A 25,502-nucleotide genomic window follows, 5' to 3' on the forward strand; every position below is an offset into this window, starting at 1 on the left:
TTGCAATATGAATTTGCAATTGAACATTTGGAATATAATTGGACCTGGAAAGGTATAAGATGCAGGTTTATTTGATTACAGATATTTATTTTTGGCTCCAAATATTAATATAGTGACATGCATATGTAAATGTTAAGTACTTTTTTAAAAAAAAATTTCTGAATTTATTGTTCATATATATATATATATATATAATGGTGCAGGTGCAGCAGAACTTACAAATTGGTGCAGAAAGGACCACTGGGCTCCAAAATTTTGTATCCCTAGTGTTGTTGCTGTCAACTGATTGTTACTCCCAAATTTGAATACCGAGGTGGAGATCAACTTGTTCCAGAAATTTATGTAACGGGCTTATTACAAGCTTTTGCCTATGTTTCTTTAGGAAAGTTAGATGTTATATATCAACTGTTACACCACACATATATATATATATATATATATATCTACACCATGGTATGATATTTTATTTTAGGAATATTATACTTGGTACCCTTTTACGAATTTTGGTGTAATTACATACAACCTACTGCAATACGCACTAATTTGTAGTAAATATTCAAACAGAGCCAAAAGCCATCTATGGACCTATTTGCAAAATTAAGTATACAATTAAATACTCTGTACTTATGAACTAATGATCATTTTCTTTCTAATGCTACTGTGCATGGGATTGAATGTTTTATTCTAAATCATGTTGCATCTTTTATTCTATTTAAATATATATATGCAACATATAATAAGATTATGTCATTTATTTTATTTAAAAAATATATTAAATAAAATAAAAGATGTAGTAGATTTGAAATAAAAAATTAAATTCGATCATCCAGAAAGAAATTAGACGTAATACATTGCATACATTTTACCTTACAACATAACAAAAAATTTAAAACTTACCAATATATGGAATGTGGGCCTCTTTGTTTGTGTTTTTATTTTTAGTGGACAATATGTATTTTTAATTTTATATAAATTTTCGTGTGAAATGAAAATTTGTTTGAATTAGTTAAGAAAATTGTGTTTTATCTTAATTTGTGTTGTCAAATAAATATATTTTCAATGAGAATTAGTAGAAATAAATATATTTTCACTTTAATTACAGTTTTAAAAACTGAAAATTGGAAATAAACACACAACAATCAGACTTGAATTCTCATTTCCAAAAATAAACTCAATATTACATTCTCGTAATCTGTCTGCAGACGGGTTAAGACTAACGGAAAACACAACAAAAGAGATGGAGGGTTTGTCATTGGGGGGTCAACGTACGAAGATCAACTGTGTTATCTCTTAACCTAATGATCAACTACCACTTTCCTTCTCTAGGAACAAAATCAAACACCTGGTGAAGATGAAGCTGACAAAGACGAACAACTGTATTCTCCATTTCTCTCATCAGTAACGATCTCGTCTTCGTTTTCCAGCGAAGATAGACACGGGCTGGTGGAGGAACGAGTGGAAGAAGAAAACGAAAGCGGAGAAGTGAACGAATACTGCGTAGTTGTTGAAGAAGAAGAGCAGTTCTCATGAATGGCGGAGCTCGAAGATTCATCGGAATCCGGCCGAGCCAAAGAAATATGGATCAGCAAATCCACGAAAGCTCCGACTATGTACCCATGGTTGCGTTTTCCGTTAACTCTGAGGTACCATTGCAGCAGCTCCTCCAAGCATTCCCAGTCTTTAAGCCCGTGGGCCTCCACCATTTCCTCCATCGAAACTCGGAAATCAAGAAAGGGGTCCCTGGATTCTATTGCCAGGATTGCTACGTTTTCTTTGTAGGGAGAGGGCTGGTAGTGGTCGAGTGGTTTTGCGTCTTCCAGTATGGAGCTCGTCGCGCCAGGCTCGAAGAAGAGCCTGTCTGATCTCAACCCTCTTGTAATCACCGCAGTTTCATCGTTTTCTGATAGAAATGAGAAGCTTTCTTCACGGCCGAAAGAGCTGCAGATGCTGAAGAATGAATCTGCGGTACTGCCTGCTGCGAAATCTGTGTTTTTGTCGTCGTCGAGGTAAGCTGAGTTCATGGTTTCGTAGATGTCGTCAGCAGTGCTGCCGGCCCGGAAAGAGACTGTTCTGGGGTTGCTGACGCAGGTCGGCCACGGCCACGACAAGGCGGCGGAGGTGGTGGTTTCGGTGGGTTTGAACAGAAATGGGAACTTCATTTTCTTGCCCATTTGGTGGACCGATTGAGAGGGTGGGAAAATGAGGAGAAATGTGGTTTGAAACTGTGTTGTAATAATATTTCAGTGCTATCTGATTTTCTTGGTTTGGAGCAATAAAAGCTTAGACAGAGAGGTTTTGGTCCGGAGCATTATTTTAAAGAAGTTATGACTGACTCACTGGCGATAAAACTTGGATCAACACCCGGCGGGGTGTTAGGGTGGGGTCTACCAATTCAAATACTCATCAATAGATCATTAAAAATTTACTAAATCTACTTATACACTAAATAAAAATTTTTAATCCACATCGAGTCGAGCCAAATTTATATCAATTATAACAAATTCAAAATATATTATAATTTTTATGTCATTGATGTATAATTTAATAAAAATTATCAACTATATGATAAAATATTAAAATTATTGTATGATTGATTCGCTTTTGGATTTAATACAAAAGTTTTGAAGAAAACTTGGAAAAAAAAATAATTTCTTTGTAATTTTTTCAATTTTTAGCTTCAAATAATTTATATTTTTCTCTATTTGTTTCTGTGTTTATTTTACAAATTAAAAAATTGGTTGAGGAAAAACAAGAAAAAATCAAAGGTAAGATCTCATAAAGGCTGAATTATTAATTTAAAGAAAAAGAAGTATACATTAAGACAAGTTATTTCTGAAAGCAAAAAGCAGCCTCCCATGAGTAAATGCAGATTAAGGAGGTCGTTGAGATCTTTTATTACATATGTGTATGTACGTACCCTCTCCCTCTCCCTCTCCCCGCTTTCGGATTAAATGAGGATAATAATTTCTTGCTAATTGTTGGAGCTTTTATTACTTTACCTCCTTTTAATTTTCAAATTTATAAGACATTAATAGTAACAAATTTTTCATAATATAAATTAACTTAACTAATATCTCAACATCCTAAAAATAATTTCGGATTTAAAAAAATACAATTTTAGTCCTCTAATTTAGGGAAGGCGGCGTCTTTTATCAAGCACGACATGATTTTTGTAATTTAGTCCTGTAATATTAAAATTTTCATCATTTTAGTCATTTTTCAGCCAATTTGGCAAGAAAATTGCACGTGACTTACACATAATCCAATTAAATTATAATTTTAGTCCTGTAACTTATGGGGTTGACATTTCTGGTCCTGTATAAATTGATTAATAGGACTAAAATTATAATTTAATTGGATCATGTACAAGTCATATACAATTTCTAAGCTAAATTGGCAGCGGAAATTAACTAAAATTACCAAAATTTTAAAGTTACATGACTAAATTGCGAAAATCAATTTATGCAGACCAAAAGTACCACCCTCCTAGATTACAGAACTGAAATTGCATTTCTTTTAATGCGCAATAGAATTCGTAACCTTCTAATTATCCTTTAATTATTGAGAATCGGCATTAACATCTTTTGATGTTAGGTTTAATTATACAAATATATTTTATCTTCTACAAAAGTATAAGTACATTCTCTAAGATTGTCGTTATAATTACAAGTACACCCTTATTCACGAGCAAAGTTTTAGAAATATACCCTACAGATAAATTATATTACTGCAAATTATTTTTATAATTAAATTTAATTTTAAAGAGCGTCAATGAAAATTATCGGATGAATTGAAATATTGGAATCATGTATTATATGGCCCCGCCAAAGTAACTAAGTAGTACTATTGAAGATCAATCATTTTCGTGTCTTGATTCATAGCCTTATAATTGGAAGTAGATAACCCTACCTATGCATATAATTGGAGTTGAATACATGTCGAAAAGTACACCTTTTTGAACGTTAGGTACTATAGCCCTATTGCTATGGGGAAAATCTGGAACATCTTCCGGACGCATTGTTAAAAAAATTCATGCTCCCTACAAATATGAACATTGCTGATTTTTCTAGTAGTCTTTTTTTAATATTTTTTGTTCATCCTTAATATAATATTATAATGTCCTAAAAAAGTTATGGATTTTACTCAAATCAACTCAAAGGGCATCATAACTAATTCGAATTGTGGATACCAATTATATAGACGGAACTAAATGATACAAGACATATTGATATAATTAGGCTAATGTACATCAACATTGTAACTACCCTCATATTAGATACAAAAGAACTCAGTGCTCCACATTCTCCTCTACAAAACGATCGTCGTTGTCTTAAACTTTCAGATAATAGTTATTGGGATAACTTAGTACATTTTTAATTGTGATTCGTCTGTGCAGAATTTTAGAATAGATGTACCAAATAGAGCACATCCAGTTTGAGCCTAAAAAATTATCATCGAATTAACAAAAGAAAGAAAAAAAAAAAAAAAGTAAGGTTACATTTGTTTGGATATTTTCAATTCACATGATTCCAAATCCTTTAAATTTGAACTATGTTTGTCGAAAATTGATGAATTGTAAATTTTTTAAATATGGAGTCATTTGAAATTATTTTTTCAAATCTTTTTCTCAAATTCAGATTTATCAATCCAAATACAGCCTAAACAGTTATGTACTCAAACTCTTTGTTCTTGTTCTTCAAAGCTTACCAGATATAATTTGAAGGTGCATAATGGAATGAAAGTACGTTGCATTTAATAGTGGTTCATAATTTGTGACTATGAGTGTGGAGGCGAAGAGAAATTAATGTGAAGTTCAAAATTGTTGAAAGTGGTGTTTAATAAGACATCAAATTTTGGTGTCTTATCATGTGAAGTTTAATAATTGTGTGCCTCTATACCTATCACGTGTACTCTGTAGATTGAGACATAAAACTAAAAGTAATTCTTGAACACTACCCCTGTTTGTTTTCGGACATATACATATTCATATTATGTTGTCAAATATTTTCAGAAATATTTAGGAAAAATCTTTCAATATCCGATACATATTACATTCGATGTTGTATACAGTAAGTGTATGGATGATCGATGCATATCCTTTTAATTTTATAAAATAATGTGTGTATCGATCATTCATCTATATTATGTATTGTGCATCAATTATTATAAAATTATCTCTATAATGTATTTTCAAAATATCTCGACATCAAAATTCAAACTCACGTTTTCAAATTGACTAGAAACTATCCAAAAACAACTCCAAACAAAGCAGCAAAGCTGCCAAATTTTACTCCGCGGGAACTAGGAAGCATTAAAATTGAAACCGGCAATCTAGCAATAATATTTTGTGTATGAATATTTCTAAGTACTGCTCAACTTATTTCTATGGATCATTATCATGGAAGTTGTGTTGGGGGACCAGACACACCATGAGTATAAATATGTGAGATGGGGCACACAAATACTACATTGGTGTTTTTATTGTACCTTGAAAACAAAGTGACCTTTAATGCTACATAAAACTTTTGATAAATTCCTCTTTTTCTAGCCTAGTCATGCATGTTGAGTTTGTCATTGTAATAAGATTCAAGCAACTACCAAAGACATCGTTCTTGAAACCTCATTAGGTATCAACTTCGAGTTTGCTAGGAAAAACGTAGGATGCTATGTATGAAATGACATGACTTAACATCAAGTTTGTGAAGAAATAAAGGTAATGTCAAACTGACGAGATAGTCATTACAATAATCTCATTCAAGATAATGTGTAAATGAGAAAATCCACACGTGCAAAATTATAAGGATAAAGCTGGGAGAGGATGAAATTAGATTCTTAATGAATCAACTTTTGATTACGACTTGCCGTTAAGTTACAAAATAAAAAAATAACTTCAATTTGAAATCTATTGTAATGCCAAAAAAATATAATTCAAAAGAACGTTTAAGGGTTTCAAATTTGTTGTATGAAGTTATTCAAATAAGTTGGATGAATTTGTTATTACGGGTTTGAAATCTTTATGTTGAATTCCATCATTCCAAACATAATAATAAGCTGTCTGGTGTACTTGAAAATTAAACTACATTTTAAATCTTTTCTCTTATCTGGTACCAGTACGTTGAGGATGAAAAATTAATTTTTACAATTTTACCAACTAATCCTTTGCTCTTCATTTTGTATCATAAAATAAAGAATAAATGAGCTCCCATGTGGTTTGGCAGAAACAAATTTTCATGATATTTGATAGAATTATAAAATTTCTTAGACAGAGGTTTCGGAATGTCCACTCAGCTGCTCTTGTTTTTTTTTTTAAATAATTTAGAAATTATTAGAAAAAAGAGTTGATGATGTGAGATTTTCTTCTTTTCCTTCTAGTACATAAAAATAGGTACTTATAATTACGTAAAATATCAAAAGCGTTCATTGTAATATATCCTAAAATGAATAAATTAATATTAAAATAATTTTAAATTATTAAAAAAATAAACCTTAACATTTATTAATAAGAATGCACATTAAACAAAGACAAAATGAAGTAAATTTAAATGTCAATACCTTAAAATAAAAAAAAGGAGTGTTTTTTACGAGTAAATTATGTATATAAGTAATATAATAAAAATAAAGCAAAACATATACTTATTTGAATTTTTAGTCTTATACTTCTATTTTTTTCCCGTACAATTTCAAACGAGAACAAAATAGGATAGAGTTTCATATATATATATATATATATATATATATATATAATCTTACTATCTCTTTATTTATTCTTCGTTACCAAACATAATTTTTTTTATACACCCTTATCGTAATTTTTTTTATATATTCATTTTCCACTCGAACTCAATAAGTTCTAATTATTTGAAAAACTAATATTAATTTTGTACCCCCTCAGTGTATATATATATATATAGCAATTTTGTACCAACATCTTGCATAACATTCAAATTTGATGGAGATATATTTTTGTTATTTACAAGTTTCAAATTCGATTGTAGAATAAATCAAAAGGCGGTCGATGAGGTTGAATTTTGGAGATAAAAACTACAATAAAAGCATTTTTAAAATATTAAATTATTTATAAGTTGCACCCAATTGTATAGATGTACATTGGTTCTCCTAGGGATGGTGCAATGTGTCCCGAGTCCAAGGGTCATAATTCATGGTGAGGACGGGCTGACCCGACCCAACCCATTTCCGAAATATGTGGATCCAATAAGGGTTGGGCCTTTTTGGGATTTCCCAAGGAACAAAATGGGCTTCTCCCACATGTTTACATAAACCATTGTGAACTTTTGTGCACTCCCCCACTTATTATTATTATTTTTTAAACAAAAACTAAATTCATTACCATTATAGCATAATTTCAACAATTAATATAAATAAATATCAATAGCTATCCAACAAATACTATTTAAATACGTATAATTATTATTAAAACCACCATACACAAAAATAAGAATTTTTAACAATATTTATTTAAATATATATATATATATATATAATAAATTACGAGGAAATCTATAACTTATTATTAAAAAAGAGTAACTTCATGATATCTCTCAAATTTTGGTCGCTAATTTTAATTTATTAATTTAACTTTCTACTCCGTCACTATATTTTTATAGTTGTTTTTTTTATGCATCTTTTTGGTCACCCATCTTTTTATAAATTTAATATCAACTTATTATTTTGTATAAATTTTATTAAAGTAATAAATATTTTATTTTAAATTGTATTATAAAATTAATGTGCAATAAATTACTAGTAATAATAAGGTGTGTAATGATGAGTACTTGTCTTCAATTATTTTTAGGGATAATTTTACTCTCATCTCCTAAGTTTAGTTTAATTATATAGGGTCCTCTATGATTTAAAAAATTACATTTAGTACTTTTTAAGATTTATTTTCGTCTAATAAATAAGTCTATTCACTATGCAAAATTCACTAAATTTATTGATATTAATAAACCATTATTGCAGGTCAAATAAATTTTGTTATGGCTAAACTACCTTTATAATGGTAAAATTATACCTCATCGCATGTATTAATGTATGAAGATGTATAAGGGTAATTTGGTTATAAAAAGATTTATTTGACTTGCAATGAATTAGTAATAAATCAATTAGGGATAAATATGAATTTTATCTAATATTTTTATTAATATTAGTAAATTTAATGAATTTCAACTAATGAATAAATTTATTATTAGAGGAAAGTAAATTTTAAACGTATTAAATATAATTTTTCTAGATGGGGAGTTCAATTATCACCTTTTTTTTTTTTTTTTTTGGTTTTTAGTTTAGTCCTACTATATGTCTCTTTCTCCCCACCCTTTTTAAGCCAACCCCAACCCCAACCCCAACCCCAACCCCGCGTTTCTCTTCTCAAGATTCTCTTGACTCCGCCTTCCCCAAAATATCTGTCTCTTCTATCAAATCGATCTCCGCGCAGAAACCCTATTCGATTATCTACACCATGACCCTTGGCTCAGGAGGATCCAGTGTCGTGGGTAACGCCTTCTCCCTTCTGCGCAGAGTTTTGTTTTTCTTTTTCTTGTAAAGGTTTTGTTTTCCTTTATGTGGATTTTTCTCGATTCCATGTATTTTGTGGTCAATCTGCAAGTGGGTCGCAGGAATCCGTGTGTTTTTAGTGTTTTTGTTGTCTGAAAGAGTGATTGTTTAAGAGTTAAATGTCGGATCGTAATAAGACTCGTTCTGTCAAGTTCGATTGTTATTTCGTGCTCTTCTTTCTCGAGAATTACGATTTATTTAATGTGTTTATGAGGGAAATTATTGATTGAATGAAATTTGGCTGCTTGTGGTGTACACTGATTGAAAAGCTGACATAAAACTTTTGTTGCATATTTAATTGTTTGCTTATGTTTGTGTGACTGATGAGGCTACTTTTTCATGTTGTGTCACCGGTTTATGTTTCATGGTTGTAGTTGCTCTCTGATTTAATTGAGTGCCGTGATATTTCTGGGCTGATTAGATGCAGTGAATGTGAATCTTTTCTTTGCATGGGGTTTTACAGTAATTATAATACTTATCTGCTATGTACTGGCTTACCTAACTGCTTTACATAACATTCTGTTTGTTCTTGTCTTTCAAGAGAAAAAGAAATAAGCCAATTCTATTTCGTTTTAGTAATATCCAATTTGTTTTACGATATTTTGGTGGTGAATGGTTTGGCCAATGTAATGTTCAAAGGCAATCTTACAAACATATTATACTTCTGATGCTGCACGCACATTTTCTTAGTCATGTGTGAATAGTGAGCAGCGTGACTCCTATTATCGACGCGCCTGGTGCTTTTTACCCAGTTATAGGAGCTTGAATGCTGGCTTTTCAAGTCTTCTATGTTTTTGCAGTCCCTCGAAATTTCAGATTGCTGGAGGAACTTGAACGTGGGGAAAAAGGAATTGGAGATGGTACTGTGAGCTATGGAATGGATGATGGAGATGATATTTATATGCGATCATGGACTGGAACCATTATAGGTCCTCACAATGTGAGCATCTTCTCTGCCTATATTATCTCATTTTGATGTCAAATAATAAAGTTTGAACTGCCTTCCATTGATCTGTGTTGCATCATATGTTCGTACGTCAATGCTAGGGTTTTGGAATGGTTCATCGTTCTCATATCCACTGGTTTAAAGGCGCAAATTAGATATATGCTTGAGCCACGTGCACTAGCTCTTGTATTTGCATGCCTTTTGACAGTTGTTATGTGATAATGAAATCCATAGTTCAAGCATGGCCTTATCTTGCAGCAAGTGTAACATCTGTAATTTTATGGAGTACTTTAACAAGTTTGTAAATTCATTGTTTTATTCATTATTATTGCTAGATGCTAGTTACTATGTACTTTCCACCGTTCTAATGACCTTCTGCTTTTACCCTTTATTAGTGCAAATAACTCAAGTTCACCTATTCTTGCTTCATTTCAGTCCGTACATGAAGGACGCATATATCAGTTGAAGCTATTTTGTGATAAAGATTATCCAGAGAAGCCTCCCAGTGTTCGCTTCCATTCCCGGATTAACATGACTTGCGTAAACCATGAGACTGGAGTGGTAAGAATACAATTATCTAATGGCTAAGTTAACATTCTTGTTTCCATTAGGAGAGAGCTAATGTATAAGTTCAGATACTGTATGATAAAATTACATATTATGTTCTCTTTCCATGCCGTAGCTTGACAATCTACACAGTGATATTAAAAGCCTTCTTAAATTTAAGATTTCTATATCTCTCTTTCTCTGTATTCTCCCTTTCATTTCACTTTCCTCCTGGCGGGTGGGGGGGGCTAGAAAATAGCCTATCCAACTTTCAGATCGTAACTTGAACCATATGAAAGTCTTTAAGTTCCAAGAAGTGGCTGAGAACATTTTATCATTTTATTTTTAACTTTTTTGCTGGATTATGATCTTCTGATCCTTCATATGAAATTTTTAATTTAAACCATATGAAAGTCTTTTTTATCATAATCATAAGTGAACCATATGTACAACTCTTACAATTTTTAAGAATTTTTGCTGTTATTTTAAAATTCACGCCCTGTAGATCTCTGTGGAAGGAACAAGGTATATTTCCAAATGTCATGCATGATGCTGATTAAGAAATAATGCAAATACAATGGCATGTATTATCCTATAATTGACAACATAACCTGTTTTTATGTGGTATTACAGTTATTTAAATAACTGGACCAGAATATTGGATACTTCTAAAGCCATCAAAGCATGTATTTTCTAAATAATTAATGCATGATGTTCATGATCTAGGTTGAACCAAAGAAGTTTAGTGTCCTAGCGAATTGGCAGCGGGAGTACACGATGGAAGACATTCTGACACAGCTGAAGAAAGAAATGGCCTCTCCACACAACCGTAAGCTGGTCCAGCCCCCTGAAGGAACCTATTTCTAGTGTAAAGTTATATATAAAATATAGGTCCTATTGACCATATGCGGATGTTATGGTTTATATCGATTTAGTAATTCGGCCTTAAGATGTAAGTTGTAAGCGGGAATGCCCCGAAAAGCATTCTCCCATCAATTCTCCTCGATTCCTGTTATCTTTATTCTGCTGAATCCCTTGCGACTATGTTGTTGGGATGTTCGGTAATGGGATTTCTTCTCTTCTCTGGGGCCTTCTTGTCATGTCAATATTATAGTATTTATGTTCTTAAGCTCTCTGATTCCATGAAACTGAAGAAAATTGTACCAAGGTTCTTGAGCTTGTGAACTTCTAATCAATGAATGATCTCACTAAATTTTAGGACTTCTTGTACGTTTTTCGTTTCAGCTATGATTCTGATCTCTTCAAATTTGTAGTTGCAGAAAATTATTTGTTCCCTTTGTATAAAACACTTGTTGCCAGGTAAACGGAGGGCATATACTCATGCTTTTTGGAGAAAGCATCAGAGTTTGATGTGTGAATCTGAGCCGCCTGATCGAACCATTTCATTATTAAAACATGGGTCACGTTGCTTTCAGTTCTACTAATCAACTACATTCTCACAGACCTTGAGTAGACTTTTGAGCAGTGACTTGCTGACAATTTTTAACAATAAATGTCTATGGTGCCGTTCACAGTTCACAACTAAGCGGGTGTTTGCCAAAATTTTTGCTTTTATAGAAGTGATTTTACTAGAAAATGTTGTAAAGTAGTATTTGAGATAAAAGTTAAATCAAATAGTGTTTGGAGAATAAATATTTCTGAAACAAGTTAAATTAATTAAAGATTGATTTGTCTTCATGTGTAAAAGATATTATTTTTGCTTAATATTTACATTTGTCTTTTGATGATAGGGTGCGATTTTTATATTATTAAATATATTTAAACTTAAAAATTGATTTAATACATGAATTTTTTTTATTTAAATTCTCAAATGTCAAATTAATAAATACATTCAAATACAATAAATAAATAATAAAACTATTATGAAGCAAATATATGCCCTTATGATGCGAATATTTTTCTTAATTGTGAGGGCTTAATTTACATTTTGAGCAAAATCTGATTGAGTGTACGAAAAAGTATAATCGACAAGTATATGATGGAAATAAAAGTCTTGGTGATGACTCGTATTGACTCATTCGATCTATAAAATCAAGTTTCCAAATACCTATTGACTCATATTGAGTAATTTTTTTTTTTTTGTAATTTTTATTTAAATTCTTTCGTATTCCCATGTTTCTTTCTCATTACTTTTTTTCCACATACTTGTATTAATTTTTATACACTTTTCCTATTTTTTTAATAACAATTTAATTTTTTTTCGTTTGTTCATTCATTCATTTTCTAAAACAATAACATCCTTTTTTTTTTTTTTTAAAGAGCTGTCAAAAATAATATCGTCACAAAGAATTGCCACAAGAAGAAAAGCCAAGGGTAATCTCGTCCATAAAATCTCCAACCCGATCAGTTTCTATTCCAAAGCCCAAACCCAATTAATCCGGTTCACCTCTTCCCCACGTCGCTATATATACACACACACACGTCATAACCCACATTCCCAGTAACCCCCTTCCAACCCATCCCCCTTCTATAAATGATGCCCCCCTAGCCCTAGCTGTCCTCCAAATCCAACCATCGCTATCAATTTCAATCTGGATGCCCCGCCCCCACCATGGCCACTTCCATTTCCACCGATGACCCGCCACCCCAACCGCCTCCACCACCTTTACCCTTGTCGCGGACCTCTGGAACCCCTTCTCTTCTGCCGTCTCTGGCGGGAGTGGAGTTCGACTACTCTAAAAAGCCAGTCTTGATCCGTTCGGTCTGGTCTAAGAACCTGGAGTATGAGTTCTCCCTCATCCGCGACATCATCGATCAGTACCCTTTTGTTGCGATGGACACCGAGTTCCCAGGTGTCGTTTTCCGCCCCCACCATCACTATTCCGACCCCCTCGAGCAGTACCAAACTCTCAAATCCAATGTGGACGCCCTCAAGTTAATTCAGGTAGGGATCACGCTCTCTGACTCGTCTGGGAACCTTCCCGACCTTGGATGCCCCGACCGCCGCTTCATCTGGGAGTTTAACTTCCGTGATTTCGACATCTCTCGTGATGACCATGCACCCAACTCAATTGACCTCCTTCGCCACCAGGGCATTGACTTCGTGTCTACTCGCAAGTTTGGCGTCTCAATCTCCCGCTTTGCTGAGCTTATGATGTCATCCGGTCTCGTCTGTAACGAGAATGTTACTTACATAACATTTCACAGCGCGTATGACTTTGGATACCTCGTCAAGGCTCTTACTGGGAAAGCCCTTCCCGGGACCCTCCCGGAGTTTCTGAATTTGGTGAGGGTCATTTTCGGGGATCGTGTTTATGATGTGAAGCACTTGATGAAATTCTGTCGGGGACTGCATGGGGGGCTGGATAGGGTGGCGCAGTCCCTCGATGTGAAGCGAGTTGTTGGGAAGTGCCACCAGGCTGGGTCTGATAGCCTGCTGACCTGGCATGCGTTTGAGAAGATTAAGTCTATCTACTTCAGCAATGACGAGAAGGGGGAGGGTTTGCCAGACCAGTATGCTGGCGTCCTCCATGGGTTAGAGATGCCTGGTCCTTAATTAGCTTCTCTACTCTATATGTGCTGAAGCTGTCCGTAAAAAAAAAGTTGATCTCTATTGGCTTTATTTCCTGGTTCATCTGTACAATCCTTTCGCTTAATATCAAAAGCCAAGTCCCAGTTAAGATTTATTCTTCTGTTTTTCTATTTATTTATTACCAAAGCTTTCAATAGGTATCTATGTTTTTGTGATTTAATCCATATAAACACACTAGTTTGCGTGGGTTGTGACCAAATGGTGAGGTTGGATGGAACTATTTCGTACAGTAGAAAGTAATATGAGTTTGAAATGCGAGTTGAGTGCTCAGATGATTCGAAGAGCGAATCAGATGATTTAGGAGATGTGGTTAGTGCTGAGATGGTTTTAGAAAAGCGTTGAGTTGGTTTCTGGAGTTCCAATGTGGTTTTTGGTTATACATGAAAAGATGTTGGTGACTGTTCATTATTAGGTGCAGAATAGTGATGCTACTACTTAGATCTTCTGATTTCAGGTTGGTACCGATGACAAGTAAGTTAGTGCCTTATCGCCTTGTGTCATGCATTAAGTATATTGTTTCTTAGGTGAAGGGTAGGGATACTAAAGAAACTTGATAGAAAATGCTATATGCAATTCCATGTCAGAATATTGTTTGAATATTGCCACATGATGGTAGCCAATGCTGCTTAATGGTATGGAACTCTAGTGGCACCCTCGCCTATTATTGGGCAAAGGGTGTATGTAGGTGCTGAGGAACAAGACATGCAAGGTTTAATGTCACATACTTACAAGATGGTGCCTTGGGCATTTTCTCAAATAGGTAACTGAAACTTCACGACCACATAGCCCCGGCACAACAAGATGATTGAGATTGGGATGCATACTATTACCTTAACATTTTTTAGTTCTAAGAGGCTTGTAGAAGTTTCAGGCTTTGACTGTGCCATGGTTATTACCCATTTGTTCATTTAAATGTCTTTAGAGATTATTGGTAAACACTAGTTATTTGAGTGTCTAATAATGTCAATATAGTGAGAGAGAGTTTAGGTGAGGTTGAAATAAAATGGGACTGCCTGACGTATTTTGGAGTTCTGTGTTAGTGTTATTGTACTTTCTTTTAGTAAATTTTTCTCATGAGGTGAATCTTGTTAAGGATTATTAACACCTAATGCCTTTTAACTTATGCTTAAACAGGAATAAAAGGTTTATGCTTGATATAGGAAATGCTGGAAGTAAGTAGTCGTGGCGCAAATAAAAGCTTGGAACATGTTAGGAACATCACATGTGCATTTACCTTGAATGGCTTCTGTTAGTTCATATCTTGAGCGAGTTTATAAAAGTGAGCTATCTATCACATCTTCTTTGTCTGGAAAATGTAGGAGTCTTGTGCATATTTTCCTTTGTTTTTTATGAGCAAAGCTGTTGCAAGTATGTCTAGTTTGATTGGGTGCAAGCTCATAAAGGTTTTGCATTTGTAGTATGTAAGTCTAAATAATCGACATATAGAAGTGTACGAGGTGGAGTTTTACTTGATTGAAAAGGAAGAATGTGAAAACATGGAAATAAGGATGCAATTCAGTAGAAGTTTTTGCCATGATTTTATTCTTTCAGTTTTCTTGTGGTTTTAGAATGAAGGGGACCAATTTTATCTACTCTCACTACATTTCTTGGAAATGGTTGGTTGTAATTCTTTACCTAGAAAATCTTTGGACCAGACTATGGAAATTTATTTGTGGAGAATGAAAGATAGTGGCAATTTATTCGTGAAGAATGAAGGATAGTGGGAGTGGACTTTTCTGATGTGAGAAGTTCTCTAATTTTCATGCTGGAAATGGAGGGGGCGTTGACAATTTAGTTACAGAAAGGTGAACTCTCTTTTTTAAATTTTAATAGTTTTGCCTGTTCTATGAAAAACTTAAAGGCGAGGAGCTGATGGATTAATTGGGTTTGATTACTTGAGTTTTGTTGTAAAGCGGCCCATACATTAAAAATGCAAGTGTGCTAGGAAGAGTGGATGAGTGTGCAATCTGTTGACTTTTGCATTTTGGAATTTTCGGTGTTTGGATCATTCTATGTCCATTAAGTTTTTCATAGTCTGTGGTGTAATGTGGATTATTTTCTTGCTAAAAATTGAACCAGTTGGTCAATCACATCTAAATCTGATAATTTTTTTTCGTTTTCTCCCCTTATGCTTATTTGAAGAGTTGGCACGCATGTTCTCTTCTTTTTCCGACTCCAGTGGTGTTTTTAACATTCTGGTCATTTCTCTTTAGAAAGAGTTAAAGAGTCCTCAATTGGAGCCGGCATTAGGTCTAGAACCCTTGTACTTTACATTTTCATTTGTGACACAAAATTGGTTAATTCAAATTATTTACCAATGGCATTTTGATCAGTTGGTTACTTGGTTCTAATCCGACAATATGATCTGCTGTATGGAAAAGTTGATAAAACAACTAATTATTATTTCCTTCAATCCCTCAACATGATGGGATATTGATCATTAGTTATCATCCAACTTTTAATCACGCATGATATCAGGCCTGTATATTTGTTTATTCAAAACTGATAAAATACCAGCATAATTGGGGCGCAATTTGTATTACAATTTTTGTCCTCATATTAGCTCTGTGGTTGCATGTTCAAAAAGGTATAGTTACTTTCACGAAATGTTTGTATGTATATTAGGTGGTGGCATCAGTAGCTCTAACAGTTCGGATTTGTATAATATATCAGTAGCTCTAACAGTTCGGATTTGTATAATACATCAGTAGCTCTAACAGTTCGGATTTGTATGATATATTATATTGGATATTGGAATGTGGCTAGAGGATTATATTACCTTGTGCAATCAGATTATGGAGAAAAACCAACCAATGAAGGCAAAAAAAATTTACAAAAAACGATGAATCATGATCATCTAGCAACTCTTCTCCAGGGCGTGAATGTGATACGCCAGCTGCAATGTACTAACAGATTTCACACACCAGTGGAATAAGTACATTTTGTACTGTTCATCCTAGAGGTAATTACATTTTGTTCATTACACCAGTTTAATCTTGAATTATTATTACTACTGTTTAGTCTTCGTTTTTACGTGATTTTATTTGTATTATGTGACTTATCGTTGTGTTGTGTTGCTTAGACTTGTGCGTTTCTTGAATTTGCTTCAGTTCTTTAATCTTATAGAACAATGGTTCTTGATTTTTTATCTTATTGGGCCATATTGTTAGATTTTTTGTTTTTTAGATTCATGTTAACCTTGATGTCAGAAGCTTATTAATGTGAGGTCAAATGTACATTAGAATGATGGTGAAGTTTATGAATCTAAATAATTAGTAATCAATATACCAATTATCAATCATAAGTATTTACAACCAATTAATAACTATTTGTAACAACTATTATAACAATAAACCAATACTCGCACATTGATGGGCTTGAACCTATGACTTATGGGCATGAGGCTTCACTTTTGCCAACTAGCTAGGCCTCTTTAGCAATGATTCCAAAGTTTCATGTACTCTTATTTAAGTTTTTTAATTGAGCTTCCAGGTCGAGTTTTAGCTTATTTGTGGTCAACAAGTTTTTATGTGTTACATGTGATTATTAACATGTATTATGACATATTTTCAACTTTCATATGTGTGACTCTACTAATCATGCTTTTACTAGTGAGAATGTTTACAGATCAAGTATGTCCTTAGGAAAAGACCATTTTTTGGGCTCTATCTAGGCTTCCATATCTATAATCCTGTAGATTAGAATCTCCTAAGGCCTCATTTACTATGTCTCGCCCAATCCAACATTGTGTCTTGTAGGGCTGTGCATTCGGTAAAACCAAGCCGAATAGAACCAGAATTTGGTAAATCAAAAATTTGGTGTGCCAAAATGATGTACCGAATACTGAACCAGATTAGTGAGATAGGTTCCGGAGTTACCAAATTTCTTTTAGTATTTCGGTTCAGTATTCAGTCAACCGAAATTTTTGTTATTAATATAAAATCTAGTTAAAAATTAAATATTAAAAATAATAACTAAATTTCTTATTTATGCTTTTAAATTTCTAATAAGTAAAATAATAAAAATAATTAATATATTAAATTAGATATAGAAATTAACAAAAACAATATTATGGTATTTGATATAGTTTGGTAGCCAACACTAAAAATCGAAACCAAACTGAATATAGAACCATCAAGAAAAGAAAAATTGAATCACGAACTGAATTTTTGAGTTCGGTTTTGGTACGTCGCCAGAATTTCGTTTCGTTTGAGTTTGGTAGGTTTACCAAACTGTGAACACCCTTAGTGGCTTGTAGAAGCCAGCTCGGGACAACTAATGTAAGTCCAAAATTACTTGCGACTGTGGTGGCCTAATAATTATCTCACCCCCTGAGGTGTTTATTTTTCACGCCAAGCCCAAGCAATGTTCTCAATTTTCCGTTGGCGAATTATCTAGTTTTCCCCGAATTTCACCACACATTGGAACGTGAGATACAAGCCAAAAGCAAATTTGCTGGTCTTCAGCACTTATTTGACTTGACATGTAACAAAGACATTTTTATCTTATTCTATTTATCATACGTTCAAAAGATTTCTAGTATAATATATAAAACAATCCTCCAACAACACAATAATTGGTCAGATTAAGTAAATAAAGTATTACATAAACCTATCACTGCTTACCCTTTAGGCTTGTTTACTATATGTGATGGGATTATGGTGTGATAGATTAATGAAGGATAATGTAAATGATAAGTTGTGATAGATTTATGTACTATTTTGTTTACTTGATTGGACCAATTGTTGTGTTATTGTAGGATTGTTTTATGTAGTGTTTACTAGTAATTGCTCAATTTGTTACATTATGACAATGTCAAAAACTGCCCAAGAATAGACAAAAGTCTTTGTCACATGTCAAGTAAAATACGAGGCAAAGACCATATGGTTTTCCAATTGGTCAATGCATCGGTAGACTGTCACTTCATGCCTATCGGTCAAGGTGAAATTCGGGGTGAATTTGGTAATTTGCGAACTTGAGGACAATTTTGACCCATAAAATGCAATTCACATTGCTTGGGCTTGGCACGATAGTAAAACTGCTACACGAGGTGGGATAATTATTAGGCAACAATTACAAGGAGTACAGGACTTGCATTAGTTATCCCGGGCTAGACTTTTACAAAGTAAACGAGCCATAATGCTGGAAATCCGGCATAGTAAACGAGGCCTTGCACTATCATTCATTGATCTATCGGATCACACTTAGTAAACAAGACCTGATGGTAAAAAAACATACTGCAACTTATATGACACTCATTCGTGGCTGATATGTCAAATTCCTTTTCAGTTACTTCAGTTCCAGACGATGCATGTATGATCACAGCATTATCTAATGAAATCTAATGTGTTTTTTTTATTATGTAAAAAACTCCTGCTAGTAGGATGGTATGTGATAGTTTATTCTTTTCGGTTATTCTCTTTGGCTCGGAAAGCAAATTTATTGCTCAAAAGGTGGAACTAGTGCCTGCCTATGCTTATTCCTTTGTCTGAGGGGTGCATTGTGTAATATTGAATGGGAGGAGCATTCCTGGATTGATCCAATTAAAGTGTGGAGTTGAATGCAATAGAATCATCTCTACCCCTTAAAAGACGTACTTGATTTTGGGTGCTATTTAGATATGTACATGTAGACATAATAAAATGTACCGATTCATGTCATGCACCTCTGGGGGTTTTCTGTTGCACAGGTGATTTATGTTTTATTTTTTGACAGATGTCTTTGCATATTGCAAATCTATCACCTTGCATTCATAGAGTTGATGGTGAACACTCCTTTCTGGAGGTGTACGGTCCACGTGCAGGACAATATGGAGTTTGTAGTTTATGATTACCCTGCAAGTGCTGAAAAGGCTATGAAAACACTGCGAGGCACGAGGATCTGTGGAATGGCTATAAATCTATCTTGGTCTAATAGGCAGCCTCGCTCTCTGCAAAGATTTGCGAAAGGTGGCAAGCCATACAAGCTACCATGCAGAAAGTACTCTGTCAAAGAAAGTGCTGATCAAAGTTTGATTCAAATGATCGACGAGAACATGTGATGGGTTTCAGGAAAGCAGAAGGTGAAGGTAAACAACTTGGTTCTTCTGGCTTGATTGGTGAATCTACAAGCTACCTCCAGATGATCCGAAAGTTTATGTGAGGAAAGGGTCATACTCCCTCAGATTAGGATCATTTGATAGGAGGTGCTGAAAAGAACCATCTGGAAGATGATATGTGGGGGAAGCAGGTTGTTGGAATGTGGACCCATCAAATGAAAATTATTTTGGAAAGGGCATGGAGTTTGACCAATATGAACCTTACAACAGTAATGGCAAAAAGGAGCTGCATTTACATGTAACCAGGTCCTGAGGAAGGATGCACGCATGTGGTGTCACTGCACCCTTGAGGTGTCAGAAAACCAATAAGAAACCATCTATGTAGAGAAGCCATTGGCGATTGCAGGGATGTCAATATTCTTCGACTCTGCAAATTCCTTTTATGGGTAAAAGGAAAGAGTTTGGAGGTAAGAAAAAAAATACGAGGAATTTGAAACTCCATCATCTCAGTTCACTGTGATTATACTTCATCCAGAGTCTCCTTCTAGATCATTAAGGTATTTGTCTCGATCCTCATCACTTTCCAAGAAAAAGTCAGTGCCTGTGGAAAGTATTTAAGTTCTTCAGCTTCACACCATTCTGGATCTATATCCTTGAGTATCCTACCTCCTCATTATTACCTGTAGTATTCAATGCACATACCCTTAATAGAAGCAGATACCAAGGATTCTGTGGGAAATGCTGTTGTTCTTGCCCCCAATAGGGATTTACTAGAAGACGAAACAAAGGTAAGAAATGGCACAGCTGTTTCTAAATCTGAAAATATCGTATCTTTGGGTGAAAACAGATGTGAAATGAGATCTGCCAAATTGGAACAGGAAGAAATGAAGAAGGATGTACTCACGAAAGGATGATGAGAATTATAACTCTGGCTACAGAGGTTCATGTGAATTGTTAGCATCCTGTATAGTGGAATCACATGATGATCATATTGTTGACAGTTTGTTGCCAGACACTCGGAGATGAGAGATTCTCAAAATGAGATGTGGTGGAATCACATGATGCTGGTCATATTGACAGTTTGTTGCCGGACACTGGAAGGGATGAGAGATTCTCAAAATGAGGGTCTTGTGGCAGAACATATGCTGACTCCGGAGGTCGATATCTCTGCTATTGCTTCCAATATAGCAAGAATGTCTTCAGGGGAAATACAGGCTCATACACTATGGGCTGCAGTACCCTGAAGAAAACGAAAAAGGACTTACTGTGGAAATTTATTTTTGTTACTCGTTCTTGTGGCTTTGTGATGTAATATTCTGTAGGAAATTGAAAAAGGGCCCTATACCAGCTGGGATCTATTTGAGTAGAATTGCTCAAAATGAAGAATTTGATATTTTTGATAAATACATAGATGTAGTAGATGGGGAGAACTGAATATGGACAATCCTTGAGCAACTTTTTCATTGGTGAGTGCTTCCATTGCTTTCGAGCTGTTGCAGTGATCTTTATCAATATGCTTGATTAATTCTTGTAGCAAAAATCATGTTGTTAACGTTGCTATTGAGACCAATCAGAATTTTGGTTCATCTATCCTTTCTATTTAAGGATGTTGATGATGCTGTCAGGATATGACACAAGTCTTCTTAGCTATTTCTGGTGTTTAGTGCTAATGTGTTCACATGTGGTGATATTGACATAGTAGGATTTGTTTGTTGGCATATGAAATTTGTAACACATGAATATAGTGGAAGATTGTACTGCAGTGTCGATCTTTAATGAATTTATTTGTGTTTGTGCTTTGTTACTGCGACAACTTTTGAAAGAAGAGTGCTCGAATGATTATCCAAATTTTTATGCATATGTTCAGAATATCAGAATATATTTCAGATGATAAACCATCTATTACGAAATGAGTATTGTTGCATGACAAAAATAGAGTGCTTCTCTAGAAATGCTGAAAACATGATGATAAAGATAATTAAGTGGCACTTTTATGCTAGTTTTGTGATGTAAATGAATTCTATCATTATTTTTCTGCTAGCTATTATAGGCATATAATGATATTTCCAACATCGATAACGGAATATATGTATGCAGTTCCTTAACAGTCTTATTGTTTACTGCATGCATGTCACATATTTTTGTACTTTATATTCCCATGAGCTTGGAAAGAAGTTTACTTTCTTTGGTGATTAGCTTCAATCTGCAGGCATGAGTTTCTTTACTGTCACAGTAGGTGCTACCGTGGGCTTCTACTGCACTTAATCACATCCAGCTGTTATCAGTCTATTATTTTGGCCTGTCTAGTTTAGGTGGATCTGCTGATATAATATAAGACCTCATGGTATAGCATTTCAGTTTTATTTCCACATTGATTAATAAACGACCCGTGTATTATAATGGCGCAATTGATACCTGGTTTATTTTTCTTTTGTTTTCTTTCAATTAAAATAGAAATCTATAAGGTTGAGGGCATTTGGTTGGAGATTGGCTGTATGTTGAAGTGATATAAATTTGTGATCTGTGTCAGTCTCATATTTTCTGTATATCTGCTCTTTGCATTTCATGTTGAGTCTCAACTTGAATTTCTCTGCGACTTTTTAACTGTAATTTTCATTTCTAGGTTACTTTACGTGAAGCGTCTATCACATGAATAGTTTGTCAAACGTTGAATTATGCTGTCCAGTTGGCATACCTAGTAAATGTTACCAGTTTCAGTTTATTAGATTGGTCTAATCATGTTGGTGTTAGGCCATCAATGGAAAATGTTAAGGCATATTGCATAATTGAATATAAGATGGTAGAAGGAGGAGGAAATGAAGATGAACATTGAAGAATAAGTAAGAGGACCTGTGAATTCAATTTGTATTTATAGTATGACGTAATAGCCTCATTATTCTCAACTGTCTCAATTACTCTTGCATTTATTTGGTATTAATGGACTCTCAATCTAATATCAACCCCTATTTTTTCAATGCACGAACTACCCCCAACCTCATTCCAATCTAACACGTCCTTGTGCATTTACCCGATTGCCCCTCCCTTGTTTATAACTGAATAACACCTTTTGACCTCAATACCCCATAATAGCCTCACCGGCAGAGTACCTTGTGTTGGTATCATTCATTGATTATTTTGCTTAGTTGTAGTATTGACATTGAACTACTTGGAAAGACGTATTTCTTAATGATGCCGTTAAGTTAGCTAGCTAATTTGATGCTTCACCCGTTATTGATGATTGGGCATGATGAGCGGACACTTCAAGATTAAGATCTTGCCATTTGTGTGTTTGTTTATATATGCATATGTCTGTGTGTGTGTGTATGTACTTTTTTCCCTTCAGATCTGATGCATAACTAGGTAGACTGTTTAATTTGCATGTTAAGTTAGAAAGTTTGTACCATCCATGAAAAATGAAAATAAAGAACAGATTTACAGTTTTACTGGAACAGCTAAGCGTAGTGATCATAACCTAATAGCTGTTGTCTGATTAATTTGTAGGTGAAAGTAAACTTGACTGTTAGTGTTTAGGAGGGAGAAATTCTTACCTATACTTTGTGGGTCCGGGAACCAAAATCTGTTCTTTGGAGTACAAATGTTAAGGCTTGTTATTATCCATATAGCTTAACCAATATTTCGTCTCATCCATTATACTGCAATTTTATGATATCTTATGTATCAGCGAGTTTCTTGTTTCCTTTTCTCTCTTTGATGTCTCTCTTTTTCTCTTCTTAACTCCTTGACTGGCCACAAGTTGGCAAATTTGCGGTGCGGCATGCTTTGGTTGGTAGAAGAACGTCTGCCTGATGGAAGAAGGCAGTCAAAATGCAGGTAGGAAATTACATAACTTTCTGATAAGAGAATTTGGGCACATGAACCTTTTTCTCTGCAAAAAAACAACATATGTCTGCAGCCACCCACAACACTGGTATGCTAGATCCACTTCCTATGCTTCCTTAAAAACGGTAGAAACAAACTAGAGAAAGAAAGAAAATCAATCAGATAGCACTATTAAGGCTCCACTCCCTTTTTTGCACATACTGAATGGAAAATGGAGCACCAATAGTGCTACTTTGATACTGAAAGTAGTAGTAGTTGTTTTCTGGTTGAGCAGCAGAATTTTCAAGATTTTCTTTATCATGGCTGGCTAATTCTAACTCTTCTTTGTCTTTCTGGTGGAGGTGGTGTTTTTGTTGTCATGGATAACTTCAAGCAAAACAGTGCTTTTGCATTTGGGGCACCTGGGATCCTCTTCTGCTAGCATCACATACATGAGGCACCTGGGGCACCCCACCAGCATCATTGATGTAGTCTCTGGGCTTGACGAGTAGAGGGACTCATCCAGCTCCGACGACACACAAGAGCTCTGTGGCGATACAGTTGGCGAACGGCTTGGCGACGACTCCTGCGGACGGTTCACCCTCTGTGGAGAGAGGTTCAACTTGAGATCAAGCTTTGGCCCGTTCCTTCGGCTCATGGTCTATTCTCCTCTGGGTAATACCTTTTCCTGTGTCTTTTGAATAGTATTCTCTCACCTGTCTAAATTAAGCAAGAATTTGATAAGTAGATAGCATGAAAAGCCTTAAAGATTGAGCAAATCTATATAAGCTTGTGATCATACCTATAATCACTGAGAAGGTGGGGGAGGGTTGGTGGTGGCTATGCGGTGGTTCCGATGACCACCGGTTTTATCAGTCGAAACAGCAGTAACATGGACTTGGTGAGGTTGTTGGTATTGGAGCTCTACTGCCATAATATATATAAGAGGAGTGAGGAGGAGAGAGGTGGTACTGCTTTAAAGCTTAATTAAATTGTGGTGAGAGGTGGAGGGTGTAGAGAGAGAGAGAGAGAGAGAGTGAATACAAATGGACTGAATTGAAGGAGGAATGGTAGAAGACCGGAGAGTAGTGTAAATTGCGGGGCAGGAAGTGTATTAATTGCAGGAAAAATCCCAAGATGGTAGCAGAAAAAGGGAAGTTTGTAGTAAATATTGCAATTAAACTAAACTGCAGGAAGGCCGTCATTCATTGCCTACACTCTCCATATGTGTGTGTCTGTGTGTTGAGAAGCACAGCATAGCATGTAGATGTACGACACACACACCCACACACTGTGTGTGTTGAGAAGCACAGCATAGCGTGTAGATGTTCTAAAAATACACACACATACTCTGTGTGTGTGTGTGTGTGTTTTGAGAAGCGTAGCACAGCATAGTATAGTATGGAGATGATGATGGATATACATGTACACAACATGCATACAAGAAGGAAAGCTCAGCAGCCATTAAAGCAGACCTAAATTTCTAACAAATCCAACCACACCACTATTAATTCTCTAAGAGATGTCTTAAATTCTTGCATATGTAAGACGGCCCAAGCCCATGTTCTTAAATTAATGTTCTTGAGTATATTGTTTCTGTCGTCTGAATTTCCCATAACCCAAAGTGTTTTTCTAATAATAATAATAATTATTATTAATGATTCTGACTAATAAAAACGTTAAAGTTTTACAGACCTGACGGTGTACTTGTGGCCCCCAAAGTCATGATGTTAGCAGCTTATAAGTTACTCGATTAATTAATTATTTTCGGTATCTAATTTACTGTGTTTTAATACATAGGTGGAGCATCTTAAATATTTAATTCCTGAGCATGACTTAAATGTTCAAAATTGTAGGTGTACTGAAAGTACGAAGAAGCATTAGGTGAGATTTTGATGCTATTGAAATTATGAGTATAACTTTGTTTCAATTTATTTCCGTTTAGCATCTATTGGTGTTTGAGTTTAGTTGGTATGGTGACTGTCAACTGTCCTTTGATTATTATCTCTCTCCGGACACCAACAATATTT

General features: G+C 34.6%; 3 protein-coding genes across 3 annotated transcripts; 2 read left to right on the forward strand and 1 right to left on the reverse strand.

The window, feature by feature from the left end:
* On the reverse strand, positions 1,335 to 2,171 carry LOC105161724 (transcription repressor OFP13). The gene has a single exon (XM_011079515.2). The coding sequence runs from the start codon at positions 2,169 to 2,171 to the stop codon at positions 1,335 to 1,337; it is 837 nt and encodes a 278-aa protein (XP_011077817.1).
* Positions 8,346 to 11,284, forward strand: LOC105161725 (ubiquitin-conjugating enzyme E2 variant 1D-like). Its single transcript, XM_011079516.2, has 4 exons — positions 8,346 to 8,510; positions 9,372 to 9,511; positions 9,953 to 10,078; positions 10,790 to 11,284. Exons 1-4 carry the CDS (start codon positions 8,477 to 8,479, stop codon positions 10,928 to 10,930), a joined length of 441 nt encoding a protein of 146 aa, XP_011077818.1. The 5' UTR covers positions 8,346 to 8,476; the 3' UTR covers positions 10,931 to 11,284.
* On the forward strand, positions 12,512 to 13,710 carry LOC105161726 (probable CCR4-associated factor 1 homolog 9). The gene has a single exon (XM_011079517.2). It carries the CDS (start codon positions 12,636 to 12,638, stop codon positions 13,578 to 13,580), a length of 945 nt encoding a protein of 314 aa, XP_011077819.1. The 5' UTR covers positions 12,512 to 12,635; the 3' UTR covers positions 13,581 to 13,710.

Source organism: Sesamum indicum, linkage group LG5, assembly GCF_000512975.1.
Source record: "Sesamum indicum cultivar Zhongzhi No. 13 linkage group LG5, S_indicum_v1.0, whole genome shotgun sequence".
In the NCBI taxonomy this organism is placed as follows: domain Eukaryota; kingdom Viridiplantae; phylum Streptophyta; class Magnoliopsida; order Lamiales; family Pedaliaceae; genus Sesamum; species Sesamum indicum.

What these genes read in the sequence shown, in the direction of transcription:
- LOC105161724 (XM_011079515.2), bottom strand. Translation starts at nt 2,171, where the DNA reads ATGGGCAAGAAAATGAAGTTCCCATTTCTGTTCAAACCCACCGAAACC.
- LOC105161725 (XM_011079516.2), top strand. Translation starts at nt 8,477, where the DNA reads ATGACCCTTGGCTCAGGAGGATCCAGTGTCGTGG. An exon ending in CCATTATAGGTCCTCACAAT is followed by an intron (nt 9,512 to 9,952) that starts GTGAGCATCTTC and finishes GCTTCATTTCAG; the next exon opens with TCCGTACATGAAGGACGCAT. An exon ending in TAAACCATGAGACTGGAGTG is followed by an intron (nt 10,079 to 10,789) that starts GTAAGAATACAA and finishes TTCATGATCTAG; the next exon opens with GTTGAACCAAAGAAGTTTAG.
- LOC105161726 (XM_011079517.2), top strand. Translation starts at nt 12,636, where the DNA reads ATGGCCACTTCCATTTCCACCGATGACCCGCCACCCCAACCGCCTCCA.